The sequence below is a fragment of the Triticum dicoccoides genome, chromosome 5A (genome assembly GCF_002162155.2).
Source record: "Triticum dicoccoides isolate Atlit2015 ecotype Zavitan chromosome 5A, WEW_v2.0, whole genome shotgun sequence".
In the NCBI taxonomy this organism is placed as follows: domain Eukaryota; kingdom Viridiplantae; phylum Streptophyta; class Magnoliopsida; order Poales; family Poaceae; genus Triticum; species Triticum dicoccoides.
The window spans coordinates 48,378,089-48,402,129 of NC_041388.1; the positions used below are offsets into that span (position 1 = coordinate 48,378,089).

Here is a 24,041-nt window from a genome sequence, read left to right on the forward strand (position 1 = left end):
GTGGGGCGACGGGCCGGGGCGCGACAAGGCGATGGGGGTGGAGACGGGGGCGGCGACAGCGACAGGGCGGCGGCGTATGGGGCGGCGGCGACGACGGGGATGGGGGCGGCGACGGCGATGACGCGTGGTGGGACGGCGACGAGCGATGGCGATGGGACGGGGGCGGCGATGAAGGGGACGACGACGACGATGACGCGCGGCGGGGACGGCGACGGCGACGGCGCGGGATGGGGCAGCGGCGATGTCGAAGCAGAGAGGAGAAGTGGGAGATGAGAAACTGAAATTTTTGAAAGTGTTGTTTATATAGGATTGACCTTTAGTACCGGTTGCAGCCACCAACTGGTACTAAAGGCCTGTTTTGGCCAGGCGGAGCGGCGGGAAGGGCACACCTTTAGTACCGGGTGGTGGCTCCAACCGGTACTAAAGACCCCCCTTTAGTACCGGTTGGAGGCACGACCCGGTACTAAAGGTGGTGCGTTGCCAGGCGAGGGGCGCAGAAGTTTTGTCCCACCTCGCTAGCCGAGGGGTGCTCGCACCTGCTTATAAGCCCCGCCGCCGCTGCTGTCTCGAGCTCCTCTCTAAAGCAGGCCTTCTGGGCCTACCTCTGCTGCGATGCCCTATTGGGCCTACTCGATTAGCGGGCCTGCATCCTGACCCAACTGGAGGTTGGGTTTCTAGTCGTATGTAGGCCGCTGTGGCCTAGTAGGCGGGCTTTTTTTCATTTAGTTTTCTTCTTCTTTTTTCTTTTCTTCTTTATTTATTTTTGAGTTGTTTTTTGCTGTATTTAGAGTTTCTTTGTGAATATTTTTGCTTTAGGTACAAAAAATTACAAACTTTTTATTAGTGCCGGTAGTTTTCAAATTTGAATAGTTCAAATTTTTAATTATTTGAAATTTGTGTGAATCACTAGTTCGTGAATAACGAAACTATACAACTAGGCGGAACGAGGAGGGCTCACTAGTGAAGGCCAGGCCCACGGGGTATAGGCGGTGGCCCGCTCCGTCAGAGCACGCAACAGGCAGGAAGGAGGAGGCCGAGAAGAAGAGCACAAATTGACATTGACGACTGCTCGCTCGGCTCGGCTCGGCTCAACCTCAGCCTCATTCCACACGCGGAGAAGAGAAATCGTCCCAGGCGGATCGGTCCGTCGCCGGCCGGGGATGTCTTCCAGCAGGTTCTCGCCGGCGCTGCAGGCGTCGGACCTCAACGACTTCATCTCCCCCTCGCAGGACTGCGTTGTCTCCCTCAACAAGAACTCCGCTGCCAGCCGCCTCCCGGTACCCTGCCCTGCCGCCCCTTCCCCCAAATTGTTTTTTTCTGTCCTTTCCCTAGTATTCGGTTCCGAGGCGGGAGCTTTGGCCCGCCCTGCTCTTCGTAGCCGACCCGTGCCACCCCCCTGCAGCTGCGGAGCACGCGGTCTGAGTTTGCGCAGTATTGTAGTATAAGTTTTTTGCCTTCGGATGGTGATGCACGCCATTAATCCTTGCAGTATCTTTCCGTAGTTATTTGTGCTTTCCCCAATTGTACTCACCCATGGTCCATGACTCTTTTTTTGTTTTTGTTTTTTGAGAATCTCTCACCCATTGTTAGGCTCGTATCTTTATTTTAGAGAAAAGGCTCATAGGCTCGTTCGCACGCCAGCAGGCACGAGTTTGACCCACGAAAAAAATCTGAGCCCAACCCACCTGATCCCGTAAGCGCTAGGGTTAGCTTTGTCCCCCAATCTGTACTCTCGTCTCCTCTCCCGCGACCCCTGCCGCCACCTCCCTCATCGTCCCCCGCCCTATCCAGCGACTGAGCACCGCGTCGGACGCCCCCTATTCCTCCCCCCATCCCCGCCGCCAGTCAGCTTGCCGTCTTCCCTGTGCGGCACTACCAAGCACCAACGACACCCAGATCGGCCCTGCCCAGGTCGCCGCCACCAAGCACTGGCGACGTCGCCCTAGGATCAGCCTCGCAACACAATTGCTCGCCGCCGTCAAGCACCACCGGCGCCATCCCAACTCGCCTCGTTATTTGTAAAAATCCCCCTTGACTATTGATTTTTTCGAAACGAAATTGTACAACTAGGCGGAACGAGGAGAACCCACCAGTGAGGCCAGGCCAACGGGGTATAGGCGGCGACCCGCTCCGTCAGAGCACGCAGCAAGCAGGAAGGAGGAGGCCGAGAAGAAGAGCACGGATTGACATTGACGACTGCTCGCTCGGCTCGGCTCGGCTCAACCTCAGCCTCATTCCACACGCGGAGAAGAGAAATCGTCCCAGGCAGATCGGTCCGTCGCCGGGCGGGGATGTCTTCCAGCAGGTTCTCTCCGGCGCTGCAGGCGTCGGACCTCAACGACTTCATCGCCCCCTCGCAGGACTGCGTCGTCTCCCTCAACAAGAACTCCGCCGCCAGCCGCCTCCCGGTACCCTGCCCTGCCGCCCCTTCCCCCAAATTGTTTTTTCTATCCTTTGCCCTAGTATTCGGTTCTGGGGCGGGAGCTTTGGCTCGCCATGCTCTTCGTAGCCGACCCGTGCCACCCCCTGCAGCTGCAGAGCACGCGGTCTGAGTTCGCGCAGTATTGTAGTATAATTTTATGCCTTCGGATGGTGATGCGTGCCATTAATCCTTGCAGTATCTTTCCGTAGTTATTTGTGCTCTCCCCAACTGTACTCACCCGTGGGCCATAGCTCATTTTTCTGTTTTTGTATTTTGAGAATCTCTCACCCATGGTCCATAGGCTCGTATCTTCTTTTTTTTTTGGAGAAAAGGCTCACAGGCTCGTTCGCAGGCCAACAGGCACGAGTTTGACCCATGAAAAAAAATCTGAGCCCAACCCACCTGATCCCGTAAGCGCTAGGGTTAGCTTCATCCCCCAATCTGTCCTCTCGTCTCCTCTCCCGCGACCCCTGCCGCCACCTTCCTCATCGCCCCCCGCCCTCTCCAGCAACTGAGCACCGCGTCGGATGCCCCCTATTCCTCCCCTCCTTCCCCGCCGCCAGTCAGCTCGCCGTCTTCCCTGTTCGGCACCGTGAAGCACCAACGACGCCCAGATCGGCCCCATCCCAGGTTGCCGCCACCAAGCACCGACGACGTAGCCCTAGGATCAGGCCCGCAACACAACAGCTCGCCGCCGTCAAGCACCACCGGCGCCATCCCAGCTCGCCTCGTTATTTGCAAAAGCCCCCTTGACTATTGATTTCGAGACAAAACTGTGCAAATAGGTGGAATGAGGAGGGCCCACCAGTGAAGTCCAGGCCCACGGGGGCCGGGGTATAGTCGGCGGCCCGGTCCATTAAATTAAAGCAGCACGCAGATGCCAAGAAGAAGAGCGATTGAGGTGGCCTTTGTTTGGGCTATAGATTGTGATTCCCGGATTCTAGCCTAGTCAAAATCGGATTCACAAACAAAAAGGCAGATTCGTAGGCCAGCTACCCAGAATCGATTTTGCAAATTGCACTGGACAGCGGCAGAAGCTAGAATCTGCGATTTTGCTGATCCCCGAGCTGCCACTAACCCCCTTTCAAATATGGGCCAACTTCTCCCCGTTATTACAATGGAAATGCCACCGCCTCCCCCAGCTCAACTTCTCCATCGACGACTCCTTCCTTCGCCAGTTCGCATCTCATCCACACCGAACAACCCCCGTTGATGGCTCTCTAGGGTTCGCCCGCCGCCACCTTCGCAAGCCCCGTCGCTGGCCCCGTCTCTCCCCCGCCCCGTTGCCGGCCCGCCCCCGCCCCGTCGCCGACCTTCCCCCGCCCAGTCGCCGGCCCCGTAGCCGCCCTGTCGCCGGCCCCTTGGCCAGCCACGTCGTCGGCCCACGCACCACGCCGGAGCTCCAGCTGCACCACGCCGGAGGTCTCCCTTGCCCCCCGTCTCCACGTCCTCCCTGACTGCACCAGCTCTACCCCATCTCATTCCTGTGAGGAGAAAAGGTAATTGTTCAGTCCCAAAAAATGTAATTGTTCAGATTTAGTAATAGGTTAGTAATTGTTCGGATTAGTAATAGGCCTTGATTCCATGCTGAATGTTCTTTAAATTGCTGATGGATTGATGGCGGATCAAGTATAGTTTCACATATTATTTGATGAGACTATGATGATTGGTGCATATTTTGGATGATATGTGTACGTATGTAAGACTATGATGTTTAGTACATATTTTGGATGATATGTGCATGTATGTAAGACTAATGGTTGGTCCATATATGGATGGTATATTTCGTATGGAAGACTACGAGGGTTGATTCTTTTTTTGATGTTACTTTTCTTATGTTTGTGTCGGATGATATATTCATACCATCATGTCATTTCTCCATAAATATATTCTATATATTGTGTTTTTGTGCTAGTTCTCACTTTATCAAGTCAAAACATATAACTTGTGCTTTGATCTGCATATAAACATCACAGTCAGCAGTCGAGGGTGTTACTGACATTTCACAACACCCACAACTGTTAAAGCTGACAAACAGCAGGGCAAATAAACAACCAGATTCTGATTCTTAGGAATCCAGAGCCACAGCTGATTCTCAGGAATCCATAGTAAAGTGATTCTCAGGAATCTGTAGCCCGGGGGCCTGACATTGCCGACTGCTTGCTCGGCTCGGCCTCATTCCACAGGAGGCCAAGAAGAAATCCTCCTCCGAGCAAGTAGGCGGATCGGTCCGTCGCCGGCCGGTGATGTCTTCCAGCAGGTTCTCGCCGGCGCTGCAGGCGTCGGACCTCAACGACTTCATCGCCCCCTCGCAGGACTGCGTCGTCTCCCTCAACAAGAACTCCGCCGCCAGCCGCCTCCCGGTACCCTGCCCTGCCCTGCCCTGCCCCCCCTTCTCCCCAAATTTTTCGTTGTCTTTTGCCCTAGTATTTGGTTCTGGGGCTGGAGATTCGGCCCGCCCTGCTCTTCGTAGCCGCCCCGTGCCATCCCCCTGCAGCTGCAGAGCACGCGGCCTGAGTTCGCGCATTATATACACTCCATTTTTGCTTTCGAACGGTGATGCAGTATTGATAATAAGAGTAGAAAGGATGAGGACTGGTGAGCGGGTTTGAGCTTTCTGTCCTGTTGTTTGGTTATCTTAGGAACCGATTTGGGGAATTGGAATTCCAGTTCAAATCCCTTCCAGCCTGAAGGGGATTCAATCGAATTAGGTCTTGAGTTCAACACCAGAGACATGGTATTTCATTTTACTTCACAGCAAGGTCGTTTGAACCAAGCTCAAAGTTCAGCATCAGCTATTAAGCACAAACAGAACGGAAGGCAAAGTGTACGGCGATGCTCAATGAGATCATTGGTTTCTCCCAGCTTGTTGCATTATATAACAATATCCAATAACATCACTTCTTCATAATCAACAGCTGGGCAATAAACCATATGTGCATTGTAGCAGGTGCTTCACTTGATGAACTCCTGGTGCTTATGATTTTCCTCCTTTTACAACTTTCTGTGAGCTTAGTAACAGGCGCCACACTTGTGTTAACTTAATCTGTCCTTTAAGGAAAAGTTACTTTTGTATCTCATTTACCGGAACGATCTGTCTGCAATTTGACAACTTGGTCAAACCACTGTGGAAGTCGTAGATGCATTTCTGCACAACTAAACTAATAAATTGACTTTACATTAGCACAAACAGAACTTCATAAATTCATCTTTGTTGCACCTCACCTAACCCATTTCCCTTCCACATGCAATTCCCATATATTCCTGACAGTTCTATTTTACAGATTAAAAAAAAGCAAGTTGTGGTGAGTACAAAACCTCCAGAAGAATCGGTCAAGATTTCTCTCAAGGACTGTTTGGCTTGCAGGTTATTACCAATTTTGTAGCCCTCGCCTCAACTGTAAAAGTAGTGACCTGCCCAAATGTAAATAATGCTGACGGCTTCCTTTGATCTCATAGTGGTTGCATAACATCAGCAGAGACAGTTATGCTTGAGAAGCAAAGCTTGGATGACTTCGTTACTCGCATCAACTCAGGCAAAACCGTCATCGTATCTGTATCTCCCCAGTCAAGAGCATCATTAGCTGCATTCTTTGGTCTTTCTCAGTCACAGGTATTTGTCTGTGCTTCACTTGACCACTACATAATCAAAATTGTCACCATAAACGGTGTTTTGTAATGTTTTCCCTAATTAGTGTCTTTCTGCTTTAGCTGAATGACAAGTGCTCTGTAAATAATGATAACAAACACATAATGAAATTTTTCTTATCTTCAGGTTTTCCGAAAACTAACTGCTCTGTTCAAGTCGATGGGCGTGAAGGCAGTGTATGATACAAGTAGTAGTCGAGATCTGGCCCTAATTGAAGCATGCAATGAATTTATTTCACGCTATAAGCTGAGTCAATTGTCTAGCGACAAAGAAGTTGGAACCAGTCTTCCTGTGCTTTCATCTGCATGTCCAGGTAAAAACATTTACATGAAATATGCATCACTTTTGCTACTATGCAGTTTCCTATGTACTACTGATATTCCCTTGCTGGTTAGTTAGTTATTTACATACCTTCTATAAATATTTGTGAATCTCTTCCTCCTTACAGGCTGGATATGCTATGCTGAAAAGACTCTTGGTTCATATATCTTGCCCTACATCTCATCTGTAAAGAGTCCCCAACAAGTGATTGGTGCAGCTATCAAGCATCACATGGTTGAAAAACTTGGTCTCAAGTGAGTAATTTGCCCTAGTTCTAGATCTAAAGATGTTATTTCAGATCTTTGATCAGACATGAGGAATTTAGTACTTCCTTTTGTCCAAAATTGGACTCCCTTTTTACTTCACAAAGTTTTGTCTTGTATAAGTATAAGATCTTGCAAGTATATTTCATGAAAAATCTGGATATGCAATTTTCTGGTGACCAGTCCAAAATATCTTGAGAGACATATACGATTTTTGACGTTTTCTTGTGATCAAGTGTTTGTGACATTAGGTTTTTCCTGGTCTTTGCAATGTAATATCTACATTTGCTGAATTAGATGATTATTTCAATTAGAAACCACTCTGATTATGAACTATCATTTTGTGATATTTTTGTTTGTAATCATACTTGAACGTATTGTGTAGGCCATATGATGTATATCATGTTACTGTGATGCCCTGTTATGATAAAAAACTTGAAGCTGTCCGGGGTGACTTTGTTTTCTCAGTGGAAGAAAAGGAAGTTACAGAGGTGGACTCGGTATTGACAACTGGTGAAGTGTTGGACTTGATACAGGTTACTAATTTATTTCCTGCAGTTGCTTGTATGTCTTCAAAAACTCCACACTTATATCACTTTCATGGTTTTGCAGTCCAAATCTGTTGATTTCAAGACAATGGAGGAATCTCCTTTGGACAGATTGTAAGCTCCTTGTATGCTCGATGTTCCGTCCCTCTGGATAAAATTTGAACGAAATCCAATACAGAAATATATATTTATATGTTCTCTTCAACTAGTACTACTATTTAGAATTTAGCGATGGTTTGATCTAATCAACTGTCGAGAAAAAGAAAGATAAAACTAATTTTATATGGTTACATTTATGCTTCATCTCTTCTGAGAATTCACGTGTACTTTCGTTGCAACATAGATTAACAAATGTTGATGATGATGGTCATCTATATGGGGTTTCTGGTGGCTCGGGTGGTTATGCGGAAACCATCTTTCGTTATGCAGCACGTGCGCTCTTTAATAGGGAAATAGAAGGCCCACTTGATTTCAAAATCTTGCGAAATTCAGATTTCCGTGAAGTTACGCTGGAGGTAATTCATGGCCCCCATCCATCCCCATTTGGCCTCGAAATCCACTCTTGCTGTGGCCTTCGCATCATTGTGTATATAACATGTTTATGCTAACAGGTGGAGGGCAGTCCTGTTTTGAAGTTTGCCCTTTGTTACGGGTTCAGAAACCTACAGAACATTGTTAGGAAGGTTAAGATGGGAAAATGTGAATACCAGTTTATTGAAGTTATGGCTTGCCCTTCAGGTATTTCATTTATGACACTGTGCTGCACGGTCGCTTTTAGTAACTTCTTTCTGAGATTTAGGATCTAGATACCCTCTACTATACACTGATTATTGCCGTGCAGGTTGTCTGAATGGGGGAGGCCAAATAAAACCTGCTAAAGGCCAATCTCCCAAGGATCTCATCCAACAACTAGAGAGTGTGTACACGCAAGATGTAAGTTCTAGCATGCTCACTACTTTTCATGTTGGTTTGTAGGGTGTTTGCGATATTTAATTCTATATCCCTTGTGACCCATTCAAGTTTTATATCCAAGTTCTCTGCTATACTTCTGCAGCTTAGGCCGTAGGTTGTCCCCAATGTAGGCCCAGCATGCTACTGATACAGTACTTTTGACCATTTAAGAAGACAAGAAAAGAAGCATGCTATACAGCAAGTTCTCTTAGTACCTATCACACCTTCTCATTGTAGTTTCGGGAAGCTGTGCGTAATTTCTGAACTCACTAACCATTGATTGTCTTATTATCCTGCTCCAGTTTGCCGACATTGTATATTCCCCTTAGTGAAGTGGAAAACAATAAACTCGAGTTGGTTCCTAGTCCCTCCGTCCCATAATATAAGAGCGTTTTTTGAGTAAAAAACGCTCTTATATTATGGGACGGCGGGAGTACTTTATAATTATCACTTACCATAGAATCTTGCTGCCATCGCCACAAGAACTTTTTACTTGATGCCAGTCATTATATGCTGCCACTGACTTCAGACTTTGTGAACCAGGTATCAATATCCAACCCCTTTGATAACCCGATTGCGAAAAGATTATACGATGATTGGCTCGTCCAACCCGGTTCAGACAATGCAAAGAGGTACTTGCACACGCAGTATCACCCCGTGGTGAAAAGCGTCACTTCGCAGCTGCAAAACTGGTGATGCCGCCAAAGATCGGTTCGCCGCGCCAAGAATTCATCGTCATATGTTCTCGTAAGAAACCAAGAGGGCGCACTGCCGAAACAATGGCAACACTAGAGGATACAGGCATCATTACCAAGGGTGTTTTGCTTGAGGGCAAAAATTGAGTTTTGCTAGGCCATAGGTTTTCCACCTGCTTTTCTTGGTGATCTTGTGACAGATAGTAAATTGTACTAGTAGCATGTAAAGATAGTAAATTTTTTCCCGCGTCAGGAATCAGCAGTTGATCTCTGATGATTTCATGCCGCATTGTCCTGTGATGTCTTGCTCCTTGTTTGACACAATCGTGTCGCAGTACCATCTAACTTTTCAACGCCTTGCAACTACTATTATTGTGGCATTATTCATTTCCTGGAGGACAGCGAGAGGTCCTGCATTACCTTGAGCTCCCCAATCATTGGCCCGTTGTGAAACTTGGACACACCTGGCGTTGGCATTTATCTGATGGGATGAAGACATCAAATTGGACTTTGCAGAGCGGATTATGAATTATACGGAAAAAAAATAAGATTTGTACAGAAGACAAACTCCTCATTGTGTCTCCTAGCTAATTTTTTTAAAATAATACATTTTTTATATTAAATTTCAGAAATATTACGCCGTAATTATATTTTTTAAAAATATTACCCAATCGGCCTACTGCTGACCGATTGGATCCAGTCGGCCTGCTGCTGGCCGATTGGCCCCCAGTCGGCCCACTACCGGCTGATTGGATCCAGTCGGCCCACTGCTGGCCGATTGGCCTCAGTCGGCCCACTGCTGCAACATTATTCAAATACCTATTCAACAATTTTCAAATATTTGTTCAACATTTTCAAATACTTGTGCAACATTTTTTTAAATGCTTGATTAACATTTTTTTATGCATGATCAACATTTTTTCAAATACTTTTTCAACATTTTTCAAATACCTATTCAACAGATAGATGGGTGCATGCACCTGTCGGCCTAGAGGAAGCAGACTGGGTGCCAATCGGCCAGCAGTTGGCCGACTGGGGCCAATCGGCCAGCAGTGGGCCGACTGGATCCAATCAGCCGGCAGTGGGCTGACTGGGGGCCTATCGGCCAGCAGTAGGCCGACTGGATCCAATCGGCCAGAAGTAGGCCAACTGGATAATATTTTTAAAAATATAATTACGACGTAATATTTCTGAAATTTAATATAAAATTTGTATTATTTAAAAAAAATTAGCGTGTCTCCTATACGTGCGTGCAACGGGATTTGTGAGATCAACTGGTTTCGAACATGATAAAATTTCATCGGTAAAATTTTTTTTTGGAGAGCAACAGTGAGATCAGCTTCGTTTTCTTTATTTTCCTTTTTAGTTAAATTTTGTTTAGCAGCGAAAAAAAAATGAACGCCGACCGTGGGGATCGAACCCACGGCCACGTGGTTAAAAGCCACGCGCTCTACCACTGAGCTAGGTCGGCTCTCTGATAAAAATTAGACAAGTCCGTTAATTTGGAATTCTACTACTCCCTCCGCAAGTCTTTGTAGAGATTTCACAATGGACCACATACGGATATATATAAATGCATTTTAGGATATAAATTCATTCATTTTGTTTTATATATAGTCCATAGTAGAATCTCTACAAAGACTTAGGCTGTGTTCGGCAATCCTCTGCTCCTTCGCTACGGAGCGGAGCACCCTGCTAGCAGCTTGCCGAAATATAGCTGCATGTCGCTCCGCTCCGCATCGGAGTTGCAGAGCGAAGGGGTCCCGAACAGCTTCTTATACTCTCTTCATTTTAAAATATAGTGCGCCCGCGCTTTCCGAGGTCCAACTTTGATCATAAATTTAACTAACGAGACCAACTGCGGCGGGAGAAAAAAATTATATAATTGAAAACTTTTTTCGAATACGAATTCACTGATATAATTTTTGCTCCCGCCGCAAATGGTCTTGGTAGTTAAATTTACGGTCAAAGTTAAAGCACGGGGATAAAGAAAGCACTACATTGTGGAATGGAGGGAGTATTTAGGAACGGAGGGACTAGTATATACTTAGCTCAAGAAAACATGACGGCATCACACGGCGGGTCTTGGAGAAAAAATGATGTCAATAAACAAAATGTAATTTTTTTAGCAACATGTAGGTGCCGTGTTTTCTTGATGCGGCATTGTCTTGTAAGGGCATTTTTAAGGTGGATCCGTAAACCATTTGGACCATGCTACTTGGACTGCGGAAGCCATTCAACACGGGTCTGTATCAGTCCGCTCCGCGGTCTAGACGTAATTTTTCTCGCAAATGGAGACAAGCGTTGGGAACTTTACGGGAGTCCGAACACCAGACACGCAGGACTTCGACACCTCAGGCCCACCCAAAACTCTTCTCGGACTCCTCGCCTCCATCCTTCTTATTTTTTTCTCCTTCCTTATTTCTCTCTTGCCTTCACCGCCGCTCCACCATTCCGGCCGCCACGTCACACCCCTGCTGAAATTCCGAGTCTCTGTCACCTCCAATGTTCTAACCGGGCTACACCATGCTTCTCCTCCGTCGCCGTTCAACCCATGTCCTTCGCCCGCCCACTAGGTACCATTCGCTACTGCTATACTCACCATGCCCGACAACTATTCGATTAATTGTCAGAACTAAAACAATTTCCCTTTTCTTTTTAGCAATTGATTCTGATTTGGAGTACATATACGAGCGCTATGTTGAGTCGCTTGACGCTTCGTCCGATGAGGAGGATTACTCGGATGAGACAACGATGATGCAGGCGGTCCTTGAAGACGCGGAGCGTGCGAAGGAGCATGTTCTCAATTTTAAGGGATCGATCAAGGCTCATCGGGTGCTCAACCGCAACAGGGCGTGTGGCCATTTGACACCGATGACCGACTACTTTGCCCCGGATGCACTCTTTGCTAACCATTTTCGTCGGTGTTTTCGGATGCGCAAGACTGTCTTCAATCGTTTGTACCATGGCGTTCGGTCCTATGATGACTACTTCGTCTTGAAGAAGAGCGCCATGGGAACGATTGGCTTCTCTGGTTACCATAAGTGCACCACCACACTACGGATGCTTGTACATGGCACGACCGCTAATTCGTGAGACGAGTACCTACGGATGTCTGAGAGCACATGTGGAGATGCCATGATCAGGTTTACAACTATCGTGGTCGAGGTGTTCGGACCTCAGTACCTAAGAGAACCAACTGTCGCAGACACCGAGAGGCTCTTGGCAATCTCGAAAGCAAGAGGGTGGCTAGGTTTGCTTGGATCTTTTGAGTGCGTGCATTAGAAATGGAAGAACTGGCCAAAGACTTTACAAAGGCAGTATCAGGGTCATGTTAAGAAGCCCACCATCATTGAAGCAGTTGCGTCACATGATATTTGGATTTGGCACGCTTTCTTTGACATGCCCGGGTCTCACAATAACGTCAAGGTGTTGCAACAATCACCGTTGTTTGCGAGGCTGACTGAAAATTTGCAGGTTACGGTAAGATGGCGGCTTCCCGCACCCGTGTTTGCGAACGGATGCGGGAGAAAATTTACAGGTTGCCGTTGGAGATATCCTGATGTCTTCTTCCTTGTTCATGGTAGAAAAATGACTTCATCCTTGTCTGGCACATTGTCCTGTGTGTACTACCATTTTAACCTTTTTTGCGCAAAAAAAAGGGTGTTGAAAGGTTTAAAATGGTATTATTTTTTTAAACGGTTAAAATGGTTTTTTTACACCAAAAAAAGAACGAGAATTGTGAGATAGCTGATTTCCAATGTGAGAAATTGCTTCGGTAAATGCAAAATTCTATTTTTAGAGCAAATGTGAGATCAGCTGATTTACTCTGTTTTTTCTGTGGTGTTTTTTTTAAGCAAAAGGGAGGCCTCCCCCAATTGATTTCATATAAAGATACCAAATGATCTTTTACAAACCACTAAATTCCAAACTCCGAACCAATCTCAAAAGCTACCAAACACCACTGCATCACTTGGATACGAAAGTCACCAGCACAAAGAAGGATCATGCAAGATCCATACGAGGCCAGAACAAGGCTGAAGACCTTCCTTCGGAGTCCAGACAGATTAGCAGTACATATTTTGTCCTAAGAGACACATAAAAAACAAGCTAAGATGCAGCAAGGACAAAAGGAAAAGCCACCAGAAGAGATGTGGTGTGTCTGGTAGACACTTTTTGGTGAATTTTCTTACAGTATATGCATCTTATTTTTGCAGAGAAAATAAAGTACGGCAAACACAAAAAAAGAATGGCGCCGACCGTGGGGATCGAACCCACGGCCACGTGGTTAAAAGCCACATGCTCTACCATGATTAAAAAGTTATAGGTAATTGAGTTCTCATATAAGTAGTTGAAGAAAACACCACATATCAAATATGTGTTGGAATTCCGTCCACAGATTGATCACATCAAAAAAAAAAAAGAAGAAAGAACACGCGCACACGAATAACTTGTAGCCAAGGGCCCTTATTCGTGCTCTTATTTGTACTCTCTATTGCTTTTCTCTTTTCCTCTCCCCGATACAATGATCTCAAGCACCGGTGTGCATGCATATATACACACGCTACCCAGCCCTATTGCTAACATAGACCAAACCTATTCGTACTCGATAGACATAGATGTAGGGCATAGTCCAAACCTGACTAAACTTGCTTCTCTAATCTTTTCACACGGCAAAATTGATCCCTTACCTAGTTGGCTAATAGTTAGCATCAAACACGTAGACTACTGGGAAAGTAATCAACCGGTCACCACCGGACGAGTTCGATTACTTCCAACACATCCTGCGCCGCCGCATCTCCTCTAGGGTTTGAACTGTCCGTTAACAACCGCCGCAATCGGCGGGGATCCTTCTTTGCAAGGGCGATGATGGACGACGACAGCAAGCCACCGCCGCCTGAGAAAACCTACAATGAAGGTGACGTGGTCGACTTTTTCGAAGCCCTACGTTTTTGCCGACCCGGGCCTCGGTGGAGCTACTGGCCGTGTACCCATACTGCTTCCCCTTCGTCGGCGACATCATCGTCGCCGACGAGAACAACGGCCAGTACGTCTACCACCAGGAAGAAGGCGAACCTCTCCACAACCTCGACCCCGAGGACAATCTGGTGCTCACGGGGCCATTCCAGACCATCTCGGGATTCGGCAGCGGCATCATGAGAATCAAGATCCCTGACAGAGATAAGCCTGGCATTTACGACACCGCCGATCTATGGTTTGGCCCAAGTAACATGGAGGACGACAAGCACGAAGACCGCCTCATCACGACACGTTATGGCCGCCACCTCGTCGTGTCATATGTCACGATGAGGGAAGGCCTGGAGGTCAATGTTCGGGTCAGCATCCGCCTCTTTGGTGGCGGTGATGATGCATCTCGTGTTGGAATTATGTGTCCTACAACTATATTCAGATTACTTGGAATTGTTAATATTCGGAATACCTCATTGTGAAATTATAAATGTATTTATGCATGGAATTACTTTACATGATTATCATGGAATTATCACTTGTTGGAATGTACTTAAGCTATATGCTTAAGGAAGCTGGTCGATTATCAGTGGAACACAAGATGCTATATATATATTGGAAAGATTACCTGGGTACACTGATAATTGGAAGGAGCTAGATCGTATAGTTAGATTACAGCCCTAATGTCAATCTACATAATTAGAGAAATTTACACTCTATTATGGCGCGTGCTCCGGGGACACAACGGGTAGTATCCGTTAACAGACAAATTTGATCTGGACTCTATCCGGGAAACTAGTTGAAAAAACTAGGAATCTTATCTGTATAAGAGGTGGACTATTTGGAAAGGCAGTATAAGAAGGTCCCTACCCCCTAGCCTCAGAAATGCGAATTGTAAGCGGCACCACGGATAAGCGCAGAGAAATTAGGGGTAAACCACAAACCCTAAATTTTCTAACATTGGTATCATGAGCAAGGTTCAGTCGCGGTCGTAACCTGAATCGCTTGCCGTCTCGGCACCGTCGACGATGGAATCCGCTGCCTACTCTGCCTCTACCGCTGGTCACCTCAGACGCCGACCCGAAGCCACCAGATTCTACAGCGATCGGGGATGAGCAGCGCCGTACGCACGGAATCGCCGCCGCGCCCATGGCCGCTCGGTCGCAACAAGACTTCCGCAGCTTGTCTCTCGCATCGATCTGGTGATACTATTGCTAATTATGTCGGGGTCTTCAACCATGCGCTACTGTGACAGATCCGTCAGTTACGTGAGCGAGGTTCTGTGTTGATCCCATCTGCCGGATGCACCAGATCGCTGATCTGGGAAATCAATTGGAGTCTGACTCGTATGCAGCAACCCACTCATGCACGTAGGTCAGGGAAGGAATCAGCCAAATCATCACAAATTTCTTGGCACGTGGATCGAGGAAGTAGTGTACTTCGTACAGACATCACCAGGAAACCTTGACTCCTTGTTTCTTTTCTGGCTAAGCTGGGAATTCTTTCTAATCGTGCCCAGTTCATGTGGAGCGGAAATTAACCAGCAGGCCGGCCGCGCCGCAGCCGCAGCGTTCACGTTGCTGGAAGTTTTGCGCGTTGACCACCCCGGAAGTGACACGGGACTGTGGAAGGATGCTTGTAATTCATAGGACTTGCCAGTTTGGACTTCTGAAATTTTCAGGCTTGAAGCAAGGAATTTATTCGTAATATGTGCATATGCACGTCAAATTGTTCCAGTGTATTCTTCGCCGAGTTCTACAAATTGATTTTGGTGGCGCTTTATGTTCACGGTTTGGAAAAGGAAGTAAATTTTTTCTTTCTGCTGGAATAATGATTATGTTATTTACATTCACAAACCGGAAAAGATATATTATATGCCACTGGTGAGGAAACGGAAATATATGTTTAATTATACTATACATTGTTAGCAATTGGCTAGCATATATGTCCGCACCATTTTATTATTGGGCTATTGAAAATCATAGTGTACAAATTGCATAGAAAATCAATGCGATCTGGAATATATATTCTTACTTGCGGCATTTGTCGGGAAATACATAATTGGATATATATTGGTTAACTCTATGTGGAATTTATTGAAATAATTGATTTTTCAATTTAACTTCATTGCGATATGGGATATTATTTGCACTATGGAGGAAGATAGAAACTCTCTGAGGGAAGGATCTGACCAAATTTTATTGGTTACACCTCGAAGAGGAAGATATAATATTTTTTCAATGCAATTGGAAAAGTGGAAGGTATGTCTATAATTTGTATGCACGGAATTTTTTCCATTTATGACTATTCTTTTAAAAAATAGTTATGTTGTGCATTCTGGTTATCATTTACCATGATATAATGCTACACTTCCATGCAAACAATTCCAAGGAAATGCTAAAGTTAATAAACTTGGAATTGAAAATTATGCCCTCAAACATCGTTGTGGAGGAAAATTATTGTTGATGGATACGCTATTGTACTAACATTGCATGAGAAGGAATTCAAAAAAAAAAAGTGTCTATTATGACAATCACTTATTTATGGAGGAAGATGGGAACCACTCCATGGAAATTTAAGGAAATTCACTCTCACTTAACTGTATGCACATTATTAATACTTGCATTAAATAGGTATAAGTCACTATTTTTTTTCAAATAGTTGGATTGTGGGTTTAAGCTTCTATGTATTATATTGCTAGAAAACAATAGCAATTTTATTAGCATGCTAACAGTACCAAAGGAAATTATATATTGTCGGAGTAAATAGCCATGGGTAGCCTAGCCGGCTTCCCCTGGCCCTTCTCAAGAAATTATGAGCCCGCCCGGCTCTCAAGAATTCAAAACATAGGGGCCGCCTTCCCCTTGCTGGCTGCCACCTAGGCCGGCTTTCGGAAGGCGGTCCGACTTTAGCCCTCATGAGAAGGCCGACTCCAAGAAGCCGGCTCCCCATAAAGCGGTCAAGACCGTACCCACAAAGTTTGCACCCACCTAACGACGGTGCGACGGGGCGTGGCTACAGTAAAGCCTGCCACCCCCGAATCCCGGAGCACGCCTGGCATGGTGCGCCGTATGGGCTAGGCGACCCGTCCGGCGCACCACTGTTGCCATGTTGACCCTGGCATCACCCACGACGGGCCGCCAGCGTGGCCCACAGACGGTGGCCCCCTTTGAGCAGAGAGACGCCCGAAGGCGGCCACGCCTCCAACTAGTCGGCCCAAGACAGAGCCGGCTCCCCGCAGCCGGCTTGCCGCCTTCCTCGAAGAGGACGCCCCATTAAGGAGACAAGACGCGGTAAGGCTACAGCGATCGCCTGACAGGCGGCGGTACTGTAGCCGCGCTTGCCACGATGGAGCTCACGTCAACAAGATGAAGCCATAGTAACCAGCCGCCGACCAGACCCTGGATAGTGGGGCCTGCCTGTCGACCAAGGGGCTGGCAGCCGGCGGGACCCACCAGTCGGCGGGCCCCAGCAGCCGGCGCAGAAGCCGGCGAGCGCAGTCACAGACGGCTGGGCCCCGTGCCCGGCCGGATTACCATTGTACCCCTGGGGGGTAGGCCTATATAAACCTCCCGGAGCACCCATGCAAAGGGTTGGACCCTTAGCTAATTCTAGACACAAAAATCAAGGAGAAGAAGCAGGCTAGCCGTGCCGTTCTTCCTCCTTCCCCCCAAAACAGCTCAAGGAGCGTTGTGTAGCCACTTGATTCATCTAGTGAACATGCGGAGACCCCGCAGAGCAGCAGTAGGGGTGTTATCTCCACGGAGAGCCCTGAAGCTGGGTAAGATCCGCCGGCGTGCATGTCTTCGCCTTATCCCGTTTCCAGATACCGGCGATGTCTTACTGGCTCCCATAATGATAAGCCACCCGTTGGCATATGTCGCACCTACCACCCGACATTTGGCGCCCACCGTGGGGCCAGGTGCACCGTCGTCCGGAGACCTGTTCTGGACGGGAACCTTATTCCTCCCCCGCGAGCGTAGCCAGCCCGGCACGCTCGATGGCGCTTGCCACGACGCGCTGCAAGGCTTCACCAGCATCCGTGCGGCAGGCGGCCTCGCCGATCTCCTCGACAAAACTCTCATCTCCGACGAGCTCGCCTCCGATGCGGGCACCGACCACCTCGCCAACCTTCTCAGCCAGCTCCATGTCTCCAGCGAGCCCGCTGCGGACCTGGAGTCGGTTGGCTCCACCGACCCGATGCCTGGCGACTCCGACACGGCCTCCTACGACACCTTCCCCATCAACGTCGTGATCTACAACGACCCGCTTCCTCGAACCGACGGCTGCGATGCTGTCACCGCCAAAGTGATGGTTGTCGGCCACGGCGGCCTGACCGACGAGAGTGCCCACGACGCCTCGCGTGCGGCGGCCCATGACTTGTCCGCTCCCCTCCCGGCTGATGCCAACGACGAAGCACTGGAAGCACGCCGCCTCGCCCTCCTCGCAGAGGGCCGGAGGCTGGCCTCCATAAGACGCCTCATTGAGGCCTACCAGCGCGAAGCTGACCGCGCCGCCTTCGGCACGCCGGCCTGGGGCGGGCCAAGCGGGGCCGGCCTTGTCAAGCAACGCGGCGCCGTCATCGCCGACACGCTAGGAGTCGACCGCCCGGTCTATGCCACGCCGCTCGAGAACTTGCATGCCGCCCAGGCGGCCGTAGACGAGTTGGACGGCTTGGAGGCCGAAGACCTCCCCCACATGACCCGACGCATCCAGCAACTGATCGACGCAGCCGTGCAGCGGCACGAAGCAGAGGCCCGCGCGGGAAGCCCTCCCCCGCGCCAAGATCACGGCGCGACGTCCAAGACGCCGACTACGAGCAATACCCGCGCGCGACACGAGAAGGAGCCGGCTACCAGCCGCAGCCGGACCCGGATCTCCATCGAGCGAGACGCGGACGGTCATCCCCGAGCCATGGAATGGCGAGGTGACCCGCCTCCGCCTCCGCCCCGTGGAGAGAGATATCCCGTCTCGCCGCCAGTGGCGCACCCGACTCTCAGCGGCCGGCTAGGCCGCCGTGAAGGAATCGGCGAGAGCGACGCCCGCCATCGGATCGACCGCCTGGCGCGATCCCTGGCGTTGGAAGAAGAAGACGATGTCGGCCCGCCTTGTTTCGGCCCCCGCATCCACGACGAGCCCTTTCCCAAAGGGTTCTCGCTCCCAAGAGACACGCCCAAGTACAACGGCTCCGTAAAGCCGGAAGATTGGTTGATCGACTACTCCACGACGGTTAGCATAGCCAACGGCAACTGGCGCGTTGCCGTGAAGTACGTGCCCCTCATGCTGCAAGGCATGGCGCGGACCTGGCTCAACAGCCTCAAGCCGCGTAGCATCAACAGCTGGCTAGATTTCACAGAAGCCTTCATCCGCAACTTCACCAGCACCTACAAGCGGGCTCCCAAGCCCAGACAGCTCTCCTTGTGCGTACAAGGCCCCGCCGAGTCCACTCGCGATTACCTCACGCGTTGGGCCGAGCTCCGCAACTCCTGCGAAGGGGTGCACGAGGTGCAAGCCATAGAATACTTCACAGCCGGATGCTGAGAAGGCACCCTCCTCAAGCACAAGCTCCTCTGCGACGAGCCGGCTACCCTCGACGAACTTCTGGACATAGCGGATAAGTACGCCACCGCCGACTCCTCGATGAAGACCGAGCTTCGGGTAGACGCGTCCGGAAAGGTACTCAACCCGGCGCCCAAGACGCCGGCTGGGGATTCCGGCCGACACCCCAACTCGAACGACCACAAGCGCAAGGGCCCCGCGCCCCCTCCCGCCAGTCGACAGGTGGCCACAGTCGAAGACGCGCCGCCTGAAGAACGACCGGCGCCCAAGAAACCCAAGGGCGGCAGGCCGGCTTGGCAGCCCGCTTTCTCCTACGAGCAAACTCTCGACGCCCCTTGCAAGTTCCACAGCGGCGCGAAGCCGTCCAACCACACGACCCAGAAGTGCAATTGGCTCACCCGAATCTCCAAGGGAGAGGGTCCCTTGCCGCCTCTGCCTGCCGGCCCGCCGCCTCCGGCCCCGCCGCCTCCGGCCGCTCGGCCCGCAGTCGGAGCCGTGCATGACGAGTTCCCTGACGAGCAAGCCACCTACATCGTCTTTACCAGCCAGCCCGAAGACCGGCGCAGCAAACGCCGAGAGCACCAGGAAGTCAGCGTGGTCGCTGCCAACCCCGCCGGACACATGCATTGGTCGGAAAAGCCCATCAGCTGGAGCCGGGCCGACCATCCGGAGGTGATGCCGTGTCCCGGCTCTTATGCTTTGGTCCTGGAAGCCACCCTTGCAATGGACAGACGCGCCGCCTGCTTCTCCCGTATGTTGATAGACGGCGGGAGCAGCATCAACATCCTGTACCGTGACACCCTGGAAAAGCTAAATGTCAAGACGAAGGAGCTGATGCCTACGCGGACAGTGTTCCATGGCATCGTACCCGGCCTGTCCTGCGCCCCCATTGGCAAAATCAAGATTGATGTACTTTTTGGGGACAAGGAGCATTTCCGCCGGGAAGCGATCTGGTTTGAAGTGGTGGACCTGGAGAGCCCTTACCATGCATTGCTTGGCCGACCTGCTTTGGCCAAATTCATGGCAGTTCCCCACTATGCATACCTCAAGATGAAGATACCAAGCACCAAAGGCGTCATCACCGTAGCCGGTGATTATAAGAAGTCCTCCGAGTGTGCGGCGGCCAGCAGCCGGCTGGCCGAGTCCCTTGTGATTGCCGAAGAGAAGAAGATGCTGGACCGAGCCATGGCCATAGCCGGCAAGCAGTCGGCCGTGCCCCCCGACCCCAAGGAGCACGATGCTCAGGGATCTTTCCAGCCGGCCAAGGAGACGAAGAAGATACCTCTTGACCCCGAGCTTCCAGAGAGGTTTGCCGTCATCGGGGCGAACCTGAACAGCAAATAGGAAGGCAAGCTCGTCGATTTCCTCTGTGAGAATCGGGACATCTTTGCATGGTCCCCCAAGGACATGCCGGGTGTTTCGAGGAAATTCGCCGAGCACAAACTACACGTTCGAGAAGACGCAAAGCCAGTCAGGCAACCCCTTCGCCGATTGTTGGAGGCGAAGCACAGGATTGTAGGGGAGGAGATAGCCCGGCTCTTGGCGTCCGGCTTCATCATGGAAGTTTTCTTTCCAGAGTGGCTCGCCAACCCGGTCCTTGTGCTAAAGAAGAACAACAAGTGGCGCATGTGTATAGACTACACGAGCCTCAACAAGGCCTGCCCCAAAGATCCTTTTGCCCTGCCAAGGATTGACCAAGTGATAGACTCCACAGCCAGATGCGAGCTGTTGAGTTTTTTGGATGCTTACTCCGGATACCATCAGATAAAGCTAGACCCGGACGACCGCCTGAAGACCGCCTTCATCATGCCATTTGGAGCCTTCTGCTACCTGACTATGACATTCGGCTTGAGAAATGCCGGTGCCACTTTTCAGCGTTGCATGCAGAAGTGCCTCCTCAAGCAACTCGGTAGAAACGCTCACGTATACGTGTTCGGAGTGCCAGCCGGCCAGCTCCTAGGCTTCCTGGTCTCTGAACGCGGCATCGAATGCAACCCGGTGAAGATCAAGGCCATCGAGAGAATGGCGATCCCCACCAAGCTTCGAGACATTCAGAAGTTCACCGGGTGCTTAGCCTCCTTGAACCGCTTCATCAGCCGGCTCGGAGATAAGGCTCTCCCTCTCTACCGCCTCATGAAGAAGAGCACTCACTTCGAGTGGAACGACCAGGCCGACCAAGCTTTTCACGAGCTGAAGAAGATGCTGGCCACGCCGCCTGTCCTCGCGGCGCCGACTGAGAAAGAGCCCATGCTCCTCTACATCGCTGCAACCAGCCGGGTGGTCAGCACCGTCATCGTAGTCGAGCGCCCAGAAGAAGGCCGAGCCCAGCCGGTCCAGAGGCCGGTGTACTATTTGAGCGAGGTGCTATCCGCCTCGAAGCAGAACTACCCGCACTACCAAAAGATGTGTTATGGCGTGTACTTCACCGCCAAGAAGCTGAAGCCCTACTTTCAAGAGCATCTCGTCACGGTCGTATGCACTGCCCCGCTAGCCGAGATCATAGGCAGCCGGGATGCATCCGGCCGGGTGGCAAAATGGGCCATCGAGCTGGCCCCGTACACGATCTTCTACCAGCCCCGCACCGCCATCAAGTCCCAAGCACTGGCCGACTTCCTCGTCGACTGGGCCGAGACCCAGTACCTGCCACCGGCTCCCGACTCCAACCATTGGCGCATGCACTTCGACGGGTCCAAGATGTGCACCGACTTGGGAGCCGGCGTCGTCCTTACCTCTCCGAAAGGCGACAAGCTCAGATACACGCTACAGATCCACTTTGCCGCCTCCAACAATGTGGTCGAGTACGAGGCGCTCATACACGGGCTCCGGCTTGCCAAAGAACTTGGCATTCGCCGGATCCTATGTTATGGCGACTCGGACCTGGTAGTCCAGCAATCATCCGGCGACTGGGACGCCAAGGACGCGAATATGGCGAGCTACCGCTTCCTGGTCCAACAAATCAGCGGATACTTTGAAGGATGCGAGTTCCTCCACGTACCACGAGCCGACAACGAGCCAGCCGATGCCCTGGCTCGAATAGGCTCCACTCGGCAAGCAATTCCAACCGGCGTCGCTCTACAACGCCTCCTCAAGCCGTCTATCAAGCCGTCTCTGGAATCCGATTCCATCTTCGTGCCGCCTGACACCGACGCGGTCGGGTCCGGCTCGAAGAACCAAGTAGGCGACCCCAAGACCCCCGTAGCCGGTCCGGCGACTTCGGCAGCCGGCTCGGGGACTTCGGCAGCCGGCTCGGGGACTTCGGCGGCCGGCTCGGGGACTGCGGCAGCCGGCCCGAGGACTGCACCAGCGCTACAGTCGGCGGCCGACTCCAGCACCTCACCGCCCAGCCCGCCCACCCTGGTAGCAGTAGCCACATTGGCGGTAGGAGAAGTCGCGGCTCCATCATGGGCTCAGTCCATCCTCAACTTCCTAGTAAACCAAGACCTGCCGGCTGAAGAAACAGAAGCAAGACAAGTCCAACGTCGAGTCGGAGCATACACAATCATCAACAGAGAACTACTCAAGCGCAGTGTCACTCGAATCCTCCAACGGTGCGTCGAGCAAGAGAAGGGCATTGCAATCCTCATAGACATTCACCAAGGTGAATGCGGCCACCATGCGGCCTCAAGATCACTTGTCGCCAAAGCCTTCCGCCATGGTTTCTTCTGGCCGACTGCTTTGGATGACACCAAAGAATTAGTCAAACATTGCAAGGGATGCCAACTCTTCAGCTCCAAGCAACACGTGCCGGCTTCGGCACTCAAGACCATTCCCCTCACTTGGCCCTTTGCCGTTTGGGGACTGGACATGGTGGGCCCATTCAAGACGGCGTGCGGCGGCATGACGCATTTGCTCGTCGTCGTGGACAAATTCACCAAGTGGGTTGAGGCAAAGCCGATCAAGAAGCTGAATGGGCCGACTGCCGTGACGTTCATCGCAGACATAACAACTCGGTACGGCGTGCCGCACAACATCATCACCGACAATGGCACGAATTTTGCCAAAGGAGCCTTGGCACGTTTCTGCGCAGCCCAAGGTATCCGGCTGGACTTAGCATCCGTCGCCCACCCGCAGTCCAATGGCCAGGTCGAGCGAGCCAACGGCCTCATCCTCTCCGGTATCAAGCCTCGACTGGTCGTACCTCTGGAGCGCTCGGCCGACTGTTGGCTTGATGAGCTGCCGGCTGTCCTCTGGAGTCTGCGCACTACACCAAACAAGTCAACCGGCTTCACCCCTTTCTTCCTTGTGTATGGTGCCGAGGCGGTCATCCCAACTGACATCGAGTTCGACTCGCCTCGAGTAACCATGTACACGGAAGCGGAGGCCAAGGAAGCACGAGAAGACGGCGTCGACCTGCTGGAAGAAAGCCGGCTGTTAGCCCTCAGCCGGTCTGCCATCTACCAGCAGGGTTTGCGCCGCTACCACAGCCGGAAAGTCAGGCCAAGATCTTTCCAAGAGGGCGATCTTGTGCTCCGGCTGATCCAGCGAACAGCCGGCCAGCACAAGCTGTCAGCCCCTTGGGAAGGCCCCTTCGTCATCAGCAGAGCTCTAGGCAACGACTCCTACTACCTGATCGATGCACAGAAGCCGAAGGCACGCAAGAGAGACGACTCCGGCAAGGAGTCGGAACGACCATGGAACGCCAACCTCCTCCGAAGATTTTACAGT

General features: G+C 50.7%; 1 protein-coding gene and 1 non-coding gene across 4 annotated transcripts; one reads left to right on the forward strand and one right to left on the reverse strand.

Moving 5' to 3' along the window:
- The first annotated feature begins 1,252 nt into the window (after nucleotides 1-1,252).
- LOC119299104 (protein NAR1-like) lies at nucleotides 1,253-9,149 on the forward strand. Of its 3 annotated transcripts, XM_037576387.1 has the most exons (12): nucleotides 3,849-3,921; nucleotides 4,399-4,785; nucleotides 5,707-5,789; nucleotides 5,882-6,035; nucleotides 6,198-6,384; nucleotides 6,520-6,646; nucleotides 7,041-7,191; nucleotides 7,268-7,317; nucleotides 7,547-7,718; nucleotides 7,815-7,941; nucleotides 8,045-8,136; nucleotides 8,698-9,149. In XM_037576387.1, exons 2-12 carry the CDS (start codon nucleotides 4,669-4,671, stop codon nucleotides 8,848-8,850), a joined length of 1,413 nt encoding a protein of 470 aa, XP_037432284.1. In that variant the 5' UTR covers nucleotides 3,849-3,921; nucleotides 4,399-4,668; the 3' UTR covers nucleotides 8,851-9,149. The 3 variants fall into 3 exon arrangements, with proteins under 3 accessions (XP_037432286.1, XP_037432285.1, XP_037432284.1); XM_037576389.1 differs by lacking the exons at nucleotides 3,849-3,921; nucleotides 4,399-4,785 and adding an exon at nucleotides 1,253-1,277; XM_037576388.1 differs by lacking the exons at nucleotides 3,849-3,921; nucleotides 4,399-4,785 and adding an exon at nucleotides 2,343-2,408.
- A 1,099-nt stretch (nucleotides 9,150-10,248) lies between these two features.
- Nucleotides 10,249-10,320, reverse strand: TRNAK-UUU. The gene has a single exon. It is a non-coding gene; the product is annotated as a tRNA-Lys (tRNA).
- Nucleotides 10,321-24,041: the final 13,721 nt, after the last annotated feature.

What these genes read in the sequence shown, in the direction of transcription:
- LOC119299104 (XM_037576387.1), top strand. Translation starts at nt 4,669, where the DNA reads ATGTCTTCCAGCAGGTTCTCGCCGGCGCTGCAGGCGTCGGACCTCAAC. An exon ending in GAATCTCCTTTGGACAGATT is followed by an intron (nt 7,318 to 7,546) that starts GTAAGCTCCTTG and finishes GTTGCAACATAG; the next exon opens with ATTAACAAATGTTGATGATG. An exon ending in AGTTATGGCTTGCCCTTCAG is followed by an intron (nt 7,942 to 8,044) that starts GTATTTCATTTA and finishes ATTGCCGTGCAG; the next exon opens with GTTGTCTGAATGGGGGAGGC.